The 12685-nt window shown below is 38.3% G+C and overlaps 1 protein-coding gene across 1 annotated transcript; it reads right to left on the bottom strand.

The window, feature by feature from the left end:
- Positions 1–3885: 3885 nt before the first annotated feature.
- NPFFR2 (neuropeptide FF receptor 2) lies at positions 3886–10928 on the bottom strand. The gene is made up of 3 exons (XM_068975783.1): positions 10604–10928; positions 7846–7945; positions 3886–4720 (listed from the first exon to the last, which is right to left on the bottom strand). Exons 1-3 carry the CDS (start codon positions 10926–10928, stop codon positions 3886–3888), a joined length of 1260 nt encoding a protein of 419 aa, XP_068831884.1.
- Positions 10929–12685: the final 1757 nt, after the last annotated feature.

Raw genomic sequence — 12685 nt, 5'->3', positions numbered from 1 at the left:
TGAAATGAAACAAACATAGGTATACAAGTTCTCTCTTACCAAACTGACAATTTTGTTCTATGGAATATGCCATATTATAAGTGTGTGAGTGAGCAAACCCTGTTACACCACTAAAGTGAAAGTGAAAGTTACTCAGTCATGTTCCACTCTGTGACCCCATAAACTGTACAGTCCATGGAATTTTCCAGGCCAGAATACTGGAGTGGGTAGCCTTTCCCCTCTCCAGGGGGTCTTCCCAACCCAGAGGTCAAACCCAGGTCTGCAAAATAATTGCAGGCAGATTCTTTACCAGCTGAGCCACAGGGAAGCCCAAGAATACTGGAGTGGGGTAGGCTTTCTGGAAGCTCAGTTATACCACTAAGGGAAGTATGAAATATTAAAACCTATTTAAGAAATACTTGACAATGTGTATTAAAACATAATCAAATGTACCTGCATTTGGTCATGCAGTTGTGTTTTTATATGTCTATTCTAAGATAATTATAAATATGCCCAGTATTATACTAGGAACACATAACTGCATCATTTTATAGATTTAGGAAATAGCTTATATTTTCAGCCTCAGAAAGGAAATTTAGTAAATTAAGGAATGGATATTTGAACAATATTAAAAAACATGGACATGTGTTCTTGATATACTAAATGAATAAGAAATTATAAAGTACATGTCCCAGAGTCATAACTTTATTAAAGAAAGCATGTAAATATGCCCCCAAATTACAGTAAGAATGGTTACCACTAGGTAACTAGATAAGAAGTCATTTTACTTCACATGTTTTTCTACTTTATATAATGTTTCTATTATACTCTGAATTTTTCTCATTATCTAAAAATAAAATATAATCATAAGTAAATTAGAATGCAAATTAGAAATTGAAAATATTTGCAATTACTTAATTTGTTCAATAAATATTTATTATTCATTCATTATGTGCCAAACACTTGCCCAGACAATGGAAACACAATGATACACAAGACAGAATTCTTGCCCTTATAGAGTGTACCTTCTGGTAGAGAATATGCATAATAAACAAGTAAATAAAAGACTTCTGAAGATAATTACAGATAATGAGAAGTACTCTGAAGGAATAAACAGGGCTCAGGTGAGGTTTAGTTTGAGTCCTAAAGGATGACAGAACCAACAGAAGCCAATGGGAAGAATGTTTCTGGCAGGAAGGAAATAGGTACAATCTAGAAGGCAATGGCACCCCACTCCAGTACTCTTGCCTGGAAAATCCCATGGACGGAAGAGCCTGGTAGGCTGCAGTCCATGGGATCTCGAAGAGTCATTCATGACTGAGCGACTTCACTTTCACTTTTCACTTTCATGCACTGGAGAAGGAAATGGCAACCCACTTCAGTGTTCTTGCCTGGAGAATCCCAGGGACAGGAGAGCCTGGTGGGCTGCTGTCTATGGGGTCGCACAGAGTCAGACACGACTGAAGCGACTTAGCAGCAGCAGGAGCAGAAGCATTAAAGAACTTGGTAAAGGCAGAGGAACATACAGGCAGGCAGGGCACTTCCCTAGTGGCTTGGTCAATGAAGAATCTGCCTACAATTCAGGAGAACTGGGTTTGATCCCTGGGTTGGGAAGATCTTCTGGAGAAGGGAATGGCTACCCACTCCAGTATTCTTGCCTGGAGAATTCCATGGACAGAGTTGCCTGGTGGGCTACAGTGCATGAGGTCACAAAGAGTTGGACACGGCTGAGTGCCTAATGCAACAACACAAGCCCCGGGAGTGTGAATGATGAGTGCAGGGCATGAGACAAGGTTAAGAGGTGGACAGGGGGGCAGAAAAACTAAAGAAAGGAGTGTAAGTCTTGATAAGGAGTTTGCTGTTGTTTTTCCCCTCATTTGAAAAGAAATGATTAATGGCTTTTAAGCAGAGAAAAGATACCATTTTTATGTGTGTCGGTGTGTGTGTGTGTTTTTTTTAAAAAAAAGACCAATTCTGCCTATTATTGATGGTTGATACAAAAAGTGCACGGTGGCGGTTTAGTTGCTAAGTCGTGTCCAACTCTTGCAACCCCATGGACTGTAGCCCACCAGGCTCCTCTGTTCTTGGGATTCTCCAGCCAAGAATACTGGAGTGGGTTACCATTTCCTTCTCCAGGGGATCTTCCTGACCCAGGGATCAAATGCAGGTCTTCTGTATTGCAGGAAGATTCTTTACAAACTGAGCTACAAGGGAAGCCCCCAAAAGTACATAATAATAGACAAAAGACAACAACAAAACTACAATGGGAAAATGGCCAATGAATGGGAAGAGGAATAAATACAAATCAATAAGAAACATGGAATAATATTCAGCCACACTAGTAATCAAAGCCACAAGTTTAAATGATTTTTCACCATTAAAGTAGCACAATTGTAGAAATGTAATATGTATTAATGATATTCTAAGGTGGACAATGGCAAAATAATCATTCCTGAATAATCACTCTTGGCAAAGACATACATACAGGATGCTGATCTACATAGTGTTTTCACTGTTTTATTTTTCCTTTGAAGAGGAATTACATGCAATTTTTGGACCATTCTGTTTTTCGTGAAAACTCTACTAGTAACAGGTGTTGTTTTCATAATAACTGTTTTTATATTCCATATGTAATTTTTATTATTATATAATCAGAAAAGTGGTCATTGAGGAAGTCCCAAATAAGTTCTTCAGAACACATAGACAACATGATATAGAGGAAATAATGAAATTCAAAAAAGGTTTTGGAAATATGTAACACATACAGATTTAAATATTATATAGCATAAACCCAATGGAAACAATTATTTTCTCAAAGGCCTATAGGGTTGGAAACCTTTTACACTGAACCACATTACAGCCCTAGAAAATGTGATAGGTCCAAGCCCAGAGATTTATTTTTATTTGCAAAATTGTTTGTCATTTTATAATTCCCAATTTTCTAGGGACTATCTCACCCCAGAATAAAAGCCAGCATTTATGACTATTATCACTACATAATCCTAACCAGGAAGAATTCAGGGGTTCACCATTCTCTTAGTAGCAGTGTTAATTTGCTAATCCAGTGGGACTTCCAGATTTAAATGTCCTGCCCAGTAGGAAATCTGGAATAATCAGTTCAAATTTTCTGAGAGTCTTACGATGACTGTTGAACATCTCTGATCAAGCCCTTCAAAAGAGAACTGCTTTCCTCTGATAACTGCTGCTTTATTACAAAATTGACTTTTTTACGTCAGGGATTCTATTAGAAAGGAGGTCAACTTGGGATCCTGAATCATCTCTACAAGAAAAGTGGTTCAGCTAGGGCTTAAATTCATCTATGGATGTATTAAAACCCAACAATAACTCATTTGGAGCAATAGTTACCAACTTTGTACTTTTTAAAAGGAAAAAAGTCAGCCTTTAAATACAAAGATATACAGTGTCCCTTTATTTGCTATTGCAGTTCTTATTTCTAAGAAAGCTGAGTACATTTTAAAAGCACACACAGATAAATAGTTCTGTAGTCTAAAATTTCCAATTCAAAAACAAAAGGAGAATTCACAAAACATGCTCTCATGCAAAGAACTGCCCATTATCACCATTTGATGAAAATGCGTGTGTATGTGTGTTGCATATATACACACATAAAACACTTGCTTGACTCATACATAAATAGCAAAGTTGGCAAAGATCAGGCTTTGAAAACTAGTCCTAGAAAATAGATTTATCCATGCCAATTTGTGTATGAGTTTCTGTATATATTTTAAGTACAGTAAGATTGATTATGAACAGGAGGTTCATTTTGTTTACTTTTTTCCAGAGAGGGTTTCTAACATTCATAGAACTGAAGTACAAAGCCATAGAAATCAACCATATTTCAATATATATCACACAGCAGAGTTAAAATCGTCACACCAGCTCTTTTTACATCTCATTGCTACTGGTAATTTCTCCTAATTCTTCCATCATTAATTCCTGTAAGGGCTTTTCAGCACTTATCCTACAAAGCACAATTTCCTCACGTGGGTCTTTAACTGTCGATTCCTGTGCTGACAGATGAGACGTGTTGATGACCACAGTGTTTTTAGCTCTCAGAGTGTAGGCTTCCTTGGACTTTGCTCTTTTTTGGCAAAGCTGGAGGTGAAAAGCATCTTGGAAACCACGACGAAAATTTTCATTGAAGAAACCATAAATGATGGGGTTGACGCTGCTGTTGCAGAAGGCCAGCCAGTGTGCAAAGGGGTAGATGTAGATATTGATGACCTGCAGTTCATTTGGAGACAGATCAACATAATCTGAGAGCATCATCAGGGTCCACAGGGGCAACCAGGAGAGAATGAAAAGCAGAGCCACGGTCAGGAGCATCTTAATGATCTTCTGCTTCTTCTTGGATACCACGTGCCACTGCTCCTGGTTCTGTTTACCTGTGTGGGGCACTTTCCTCTTGAACAGTGAAATTCCAATCCTTCCATACATGACGACGATGAGGGACAGGGGAGCCAGGTAGATATTGGCAAACAGCACTGTGGTATAGATCCTCCTCATTTCCTGACTTGGCCAGTCTTCCCGGCACCAGTAGACTGGGCTGGTTTTATCCTGGGAGTTGAATCTCACTCGGTAATTTTTTTCTTCATGTACATGTAACATTATTGCAGATGGGGACATAATGGCAATGGCCAGGACCCAGATAATCATAATGATGACAAATGCCGTCTTGATAGTGAGCTTTGGTTTAAAAGGGTAGATGACACACCGGAACCTGTAATTAAAGGCAAATATCAGTGAAGGACTGCCTCATAACTTCTGGCTGAGTAATTAATTAAATTTAAGTAATTACAGTCTTCCATCCACGTTCTCCCTAAAACGTAGAAAGTTAGAATTAGGAGAGAGGCATTTTCTGTAATTTTTATATGAGATTAATTTCAACTCAAAATATGAATAAGTGGAGTATATCAGACACTATTAATAGTAAAAGTACTCAGGCTTCCCTGGTGGTCCCGCGATTAGGAATCCATCTTGCAGTGCAAGGGATGCTGGTTTGATCCCTAGTCCGGTACGATCTCACATGCCGCAGAGTGGCTGAGTTGATGCATCACAACTACTGAGCCAGCGCTCTAGAGCCTGAGAACTTCAACTGCAGAACCCATGTGCTGCAGCCACTAAAACCTGCCCTCCTAGATCCTGTGCTCCGTAACGAGAGAAGCTGCTGCAACAAGAAGCCTGTGCATCACAACAAAGAGTAGCCCCACTCGCTGCAATTAGAGAAAAGACTATGCACAGCAATGAAGATCCAGCACAGCCAAAAAGTAAATTAAATAAATAACTACAATAAACCTTTAGAAAAAAAAGCATGGATATATGTATATGTGTTTACAACTGATTCACTTTTCTGTATAGCAGAAATTAACACAACGTTGTAAATCAACTCTACTCCAATAAAAATTTAAAAGATATAATAAAAATGTTAGTGTTAAGCAGCCCATATTGAACATTTAATGTTCTATTCTAAGGTCCTTTCCATTGGTTTGCATGGATTGTGTCTTTAAGCCTTTTATGGGGAAAAGGCTTAGAAGAGGTAAAAATTCTTGCCCATAGTCACACATGTGGTTTGGCTCCAGAGACCATATTCTTATACTCTCCTTCATGCCCTTCATGCCCACATATGATCTGTGTGCTTGGGCATGGAATTTGCTTTGGCCAGTTAGTTGAACATTAGCAAGCATGGTATAAGTGGAAGCATGAGTGATTTCAGACATAGAGTAGGAGAACCACACCCAGCCAATCTACAGAGTTGTGGGAAGTACTAAACACTACTGTTTTGAGCCACCAAGTGTTTTGGTGTTTTTTTTCCAAGCTGCAAGAGTCTGAGAGTTTCTGATTATGAGTTCTGTTTATACACCTTCCTGGTGTTCTATATCTTCTAAGGAGCATGAAGATTCAACATCCATATGAAGAGTAACACTGGTTCATTTTAATGCTGTTGATTTTTGTCATTGTGATTCTTAATGTTATTATTGATATTCATTATGTTCATTATAAGATAACCATGTGCTCAGTCATTCAGTCATGTCTGACTCTTTGTGACCCCATGAACTATAGCCTGCCAGGCTCCTCTTTCCATGGAATTTTTCAGGCAAGAATACTGGAGTGGGTTGCCATTTCCTTCTCCAGTATAAGAAAACCATACAATTATGCAACTGCATAATATATTTTTCAAAGTATTATCATCTATTAAATTTTCTTGAATTTTTGTGATGACTCTATAAAACTAAAATGTTATGAAACTTACTGTTTTCCAGATCTGCAGGTAATAAAACAGAGTTTTTAAATGGCTTAGAAGCCACCCAAACTAATTTATCTAATATCTTTATATAATGACTAGTTAGCTTGAGCTTTGACTGCTCTGTTTTCTTTCTTTACAACTCCTTCAAAGCATATGTAAGGTCTTGTTTTTGTTGTTGCTCAGTCGCTAAGTTGTGTCCAGCTCTTTGCGACCCCATGGACTGCACCATGCCAGGCTCCTCTGTCCTCCACTGTCTCCCAGAGTTTGCTCAAATTCATCTCCATTGAGTCGGTGAAGCTCTCCAGCCAACTAATTCTCTGTCGCCCCCTTCTCCTCCTGCCCTCAGTCTTTCTCAGCATCAGAGTGTTTTCCAATGAGTCAGTTCTTCACATTAGGTGGCCAAAGTATTGAAGTTTCAGCTTCAGCATCAGTCCTTCCAATGAATATTCATGGTTGATTTCCTTTAGGATTGACTGGTTTGATCTCTTTGCAGTCCAAGGAACTCTCAAGACTCTTCTCCAGCAGCACAGTTCGAAAGCGTCAATTCTTTGGCTCTCAGCCTTCTTCATAGTCCAACTCTCACATCCCTAGAGGACTACTGGAAAAACCATAGCTTGGACTTATGAGTTTTGTCCACAAAGTGATGTCTCTGCTTTTTAATACACTGTTTAGGTTTGTCATGAGGCTTCCTTCATAACTTCCAAGAAGCAAGCATCTTTTCATTTTGTGGCTGTGGTCACCAGCCACAGTGATTTTGGAATCCAAGGAAATAAAATCTGCCACTGTTTCCACTTTGTCCCCCTCTATTTTCCATGAAGTGATAGGTCTTCTGTCTTAACCTCCAAGTTTTCATCTAGTCTTCTAATCAGTGAATTCTCCCATTTACTCACCCTTAAATTACAGATAACTTCATAGGTGCTGTTCTAGGTATTTTTGCTCCTTTTGTAAACCAATTATGGAAACTTCAAGTATTAGTTTTTCATTCATTCATTCATCAAATAGCATATTATACCTTGTTATAGCAGGCCAAACTAAGACATGAATCATCTGTAATTATTTAATTTTAAAATATGAAAACTTTACTAGTTTCATTTTATTACTAAACTCTTTGTGTGTGTGTGTGTGTGTGTGTGTGGTTTCTCAGGTGGTGCAGTGGTACAGAATGTTCCTGCAAATGCAGGAGCATGGGTTGGATCCCTGGCTCAGGAAGATCCCCTGGAGTAGGAAATGGCAACCCACTCCAGTATTTTTGCCTAGAAAATTCCATGGACAAAGGAACCTGGCAGGCCAGTCCATGTTGTCACAAAGAATCAGAAATGACTGAGTGACTGAGCGTGTACATGCATACACTCTCTCTCTCTATCTCTCTCTCTCTATATATAAAGGGATACATATTGTGGATACAATTTATGTATATACAATACATAAATATATATACTATGCATATGTATTATATACTATATATATATAAAGGGATATATTATGAATACAATTTTAAACAGATATGCCCAAATGTAGTAGATTACACATTTTTCACTGGTTAGGTAGAATAGTTGCAGACATGCTCAATTTCTTGGATTCAGAGTGTGGGGTTGACCTACCTATCCACTGCTATTGCAACTAAAGTAAAGACAGAAGCCGCAACGGATATTCCCTGGACCAAGCCACTGATCTTGCACATTGTACTTCCAAAAGGCCACCCTGAAAGGGAAATAGAACAGTTAGTCTTTGGAGAGATCATACATGTATGTTTTAATTTCACTGAAATTTCGAAGAGAAAGACATGAAATTAGATGCAACTGTTTCCTAAAAGATCCAGGGAACAATCAATGCTTCTCATTATTTTCATTAATATATTCAGAGCTTTGTTTTTCAGTATATTAATAATGTCAAAGCTTATACAGTAGTTTCAACATTCTATATGCTCTAATAAATATTTTGTATCTATTAACATATCTAATCCCCACAACAAGCTTGGAAGCTTTATTATTCACCTCATTTACATCTTTTTGATGTGCTTTTATATGTTTGAAGGTATTGGCAAGAAACTTAACTCTCCTGGAAGAAAATCTGAGAATACATTATTGATAGCTATACTCAAAACATTGAACAAATCAAAATATGGTGCTCTTATTAAACCCAGGAAAACAGACAACATTTTATAAGAGAAAAGGCTGCTATCATAGTACTCTACATGGTTCAGCAGGGGTAAGGTACATATAATAAAAGGAATGTGTACCATAAATCTTGATTTAACAAAAAACAATGATATGCTCATATTGAGAGAATGAGGGAGGTAAAAAAATGAAAGTATATTTGTGGCTCTGTATAAATGTGTCTGTTGGCATTTATGCCAAATTTCAACCAGTCATGTTGTTTTTCCAATTTCACATTCAGACAGTTTCTATGGATTTATATTCTTTTGCCCTAGTGCTGTCAGTTCAGTGGAGTTTGGTGAGGGAAGCTATCTCTTGGGGTAGAAGAGGATAATGAGAACTAAATTGCATCTTCTGCAGTTGAATAATATATTAGAATAAAAACATGTTATTCAGAAATATTATAGTAATTACCAAAAATAAATGCAAAAATGCTGAATGTGGCTGCCTCCTGGGAATAGGAATCAGGGGTAGGGAAGGGTACTGTATATGAAAAAAACTTAACTAGTAATTTAATTATAGATATTCATGGGGGACATATTGAGATCATTTCTTAAGTTTATTGAGACAACAATTTTTATCAATTCTTTTTGTCTAGAACAACTTAAAAATGTACATCATTAATAAATATTGCTTTTAAATGACAAGTGTCATGGAAGCACAGAATTTATGGAGTATATTATGATAGAATAGCCACTGTAAACATTCCCTGACTCCCACTTCAGAGAAAGGAAAGAAACAGAAATAAATTCTTAAGAGAAATCTCCTATTTTCCAGTAAACCTATGTTGAATGCCATAATGGAAAAGAACTGTGATATGACTTTGTTATTGTTTAGTCACTCAGTGGTGTCTGACTAAACAGCAGTAACAACAAACCACACCGCAGTTCTTTCCCTTTATGGCATTCAACATCAGTTTACTTTCTGGGCAAGATTACTGGAGTGGGTTGCCATTTTCTCCTTCAGGGAATCTTTCCGACCCAGGGATTGAACCCACATCTCTGCATCTCCTGCATTGCAGGCAAATTCTTTACTCCTGAGCCACCACAGTAGCCCCATGATATGGCTTGTTTGATCTAAATACTTTTTATATTTTCTTATGCAGATTTGGAATATGAGTATCTTGAGTGCTATTCATTAGTTAATACAATAGATATTTATTAATCAGGTACTATGTACCAAAACTCTAGCAGGAGACATAGATTCCTATACTTCTGGGGTGTATAATGTGATGTTTTGTGCTTGGTCGCTGAGTTGTGTCTGACTATTCGCGACCTCATGGACTGCAGCCCGCCAGGCTCTTCTGTCCATGGGGATTTTCCAGACAAGAAAACTAGAGTGGGTTGCCATGTCCTACTCCAGGGGAATCTTCCCAACCCAGGGATTGATTACAGGTGGATTCTTTACCAGCTGAGCCACAAGGGAGGGACATAAAGTTGTGTTAGGAAGTGGTAATACGGACCCAGAAGTCCTCTAGGGTAGCACCCAAACCATTGTTTATGTTGCACATGTAAATTACTACTCCATGAATGAAACTATCACTTTGTGACATATCGTTGGTCCTGCTGCTTGCCTTCCATCAAAAACTGTTGGAAACCTCACAACCACCAGGGAAGCCCAGTTAACCACAAGCGGGTCTAAATATCTATTGACATTATATCAAAGACATCGTATTAATGGAAACCACACTTAGCAGTTCTTTGAGCTTTAGGATCCATAATAGTCTCAATAACATTCCTACCATACTATATGTTCTCAGAACTGCCGAGGAAATTCAGAGTCTTCAGTAAGAAGTATCATCATTCATGGATGACCTTCAGTGAACTCTATAAAAATCAGTCTCCACATCTCATCTCTGTCACTTGCTTTACTTCTCCCCATAATTCTTTTTATTCTCTGACTGTTTATATGGCTTTTTGTTTGTTGTTTTTTTATCCTCCTTTATAATGTAAGCCTCATGAGGACAGCTACTTGCAGAAGTTCTTGGAACTCTGTAAATGTTTGAAATGAATGGATGACCGTACCATGGCTGCAGGGACATGGGACAAATATTTTTTCATATTATCTTTAAGCTGTACACAGATCAACATAAGTGAAGTCACTCAGTCATTTCCAACTGTTTGTGACCGCAAAGACTGTAGCCCACCAGGCTCCTCCGTCCATGGGATTTTCCAGGCAAGAATACTGGAGTGGATCAACATACCTGCTATAATATTGTCCAGGAGTGTGATAGGCATGCAGAATATACCAACTAGTAGATCACTTATGGCCAGGTTCAAGATGAAGAGATTAGTGACTGTGTGCATATGTTTGTTCCACATTACAATGAAGCAAACCACTGTGTTTCCCACCATGCACAGGAAGAAGATCAAAAAGTAGGAAATAATGAAAATCGCCGCCACTTGAGGCTGGTGAAGATAGTAGTTCACATAGGTGATATTGAGATCTGAGTACAGATCATGTGTTGTGTCATTACTCCAAATGTAATGCCAGCTTTCTGTAGAGTTTGAATCCCATTCCTCACTCATGACGGACCTGAACAAAGAAGAGGCAGAAAAGAAAAACATGATTAAAAGTCAAGAGAATATAAGCTTAAGAGAGCTTTAGAGATATGCTTTTAAAAGTCCAAGGAATTTTGATGGACTTTCTATAAGGACCCCTGGGCTTCTCCGATGGCTCAGTGGTAAAGAATCCACCTACCAATACGGAAGGTTCAGGAGATGTGGGTTTGATCCTAGGGTCAGGAAGATCTTCTGGAGAAGGAAACAGCAACCCACTCTAGTATTCTAGCCTGGTGGGCTGCAGTCCATGGGGCTGCAAGGAATCAGACACAACTGAGCAAACACACACACACACAGACACACACACACACACAGTGACACATAAGTTTTGCTTGAAAAGGCTTCCCTGGTGGCTAAGATGGTAAAGAATCTGCCTGCAGTGCAAGAGACCCAGGTTTGATCTCTGAGTCAGGAAGATCCCCTGCAGAAAGGGAATGGTTACCCACTCCAGTAATATAAATGAGGTACAAATCAGACATTCAAATTATTAGGGTTCTAATCAAGAGCATTTGAAAATTCTACTTTGTGATATAACTAAAAATTATTATTATGTCTATTTCCTTGGTATATTCTATATTATTCATTTCTTTACCATACTTTCTATCCACTTGCAAAATTTCAAGGGAAATTTCTCCAAACTCCTCTTTCTCTTGCCTTCAAATATCATAGCCTGTCAAAATCTACTTGTTCTAACTAACATGCCTTGAGCTTTCCTGATATTTGAATGAGATGAAATGTATACATCTTCAAAAGTTGCATTGAAAAGAGCTTACTGTATTTTCCTTATTCTGCTTTGACTCAGTTAATTGGATGTTCTTTTTATATACTTCTGTATGTAGACATAGGAGAAGGCAATGGCACCCCACCCCAGTACTCCTGCCTGGAAAATCTCATGGACAGAGGAGCCTGGTGCTCTGCAAAATAAAACTGAATTTCTTAAAATAGGTCTGGGTTACTTATCTTGGTTTCACATAGCATAATTCAATTCACATAGTATTTATTGAATAAATATTTATTTAAAATCTATATATCTTAAGAAAGACAAAAATCAGTGGGTGTCAGAGGTCCCGGGTAACACTCCAAATTTTGATGGTTTATTAGAAAGACTCACAGGACTCAGCATATTGTGTGTGTGTGCTAAGTCACTCAATGGTGTCTGACTTTTTGCAACTCTATGGACTGTAGCCTGCCAGGCTCCCTCTTTCCATGGGATTTTCCAGGCAAGAATACCAGAGTGAGGCTGCCATTTCCTATACCAGGGGATCTTCAAAACCCAGGGATCAAACCCACATTTCCTGCATTGCAGGTGGATTCTTTACCACTGGGCCACGTGGGAAGATCAGCATATAGTGTATTCACAGCTAGTTTTATTATAGTAAAGGGATCCCAAGCAAAATCAACAAATAGAAAGGCATATGGAGTAAAATCTGCAGGAAACCAGGCACAAGGTTCCAAGAGTCCTAGCCCAGTGGACTCTCACAGGACATGCTTCATTCCTTCTGTGACAAGTTTGACAACAAGTGTTAAAGTCGTCTAGGAGGAAAGCTTGTTACTCAATTCCAAGGTTTTTAGAGAGCGATCATATGGGCAACTTCTTTTTAGTATGTGTCAAAATTCTAGGCTCCCAGATGATAATTAAATGTGCAGCATGAACCATGTGATTGTATAAACAAATTAGGCCCATTGACCCACTCTACCATTTAAGGAAACCTTGTATCAAGATA

This window comes from Capricornis sumatraensis, chromosome 7 (assembly GCF_032405125.1).
Source record: "Capricornis sumatraensis isolate serow.1 chromosome 7, serow.2, whole genome shotgun sequence".
NCBI lineage: Eukaryota > Metazoa > Chordata > Mammalia > Artiodactyla > Bovidae > Capricornis > Capricornis sumatraensis.
The sequence above is the reverse complement of the archived record's forward strand: the minus strand, read 5'-3'. Positions and strand labels throughout refer to the sequence as shown.

What these genes read in the sequence shown, in the direction of transcription:
- NPFFR2 (XM_068975783.1), bottom strand. Translation starts at nt 10,928, where the DNA reads ATGAGTGAGGAATGGGATTCAAACTCTACAGAAAGCTGGCATTACATT. An exon ending in CCTGGACAATATTATAGCAG is followed by an intron (nt 7,946 to 10,603) that starts GTATGTTGATCC and finishes TTTCCCTTTCAG; the next exon opens with GGTGGCCTTTTGGAAGTACA. An exon ending in GTTGCAATAGCAGTGGATAG is followed by an intron (nt 4,721 to 7,845) that starts GTAGGTCAACCC and finishes CTTTAATTACAG; the next exon opens with GTTCCGGTGTGTCATCTACC.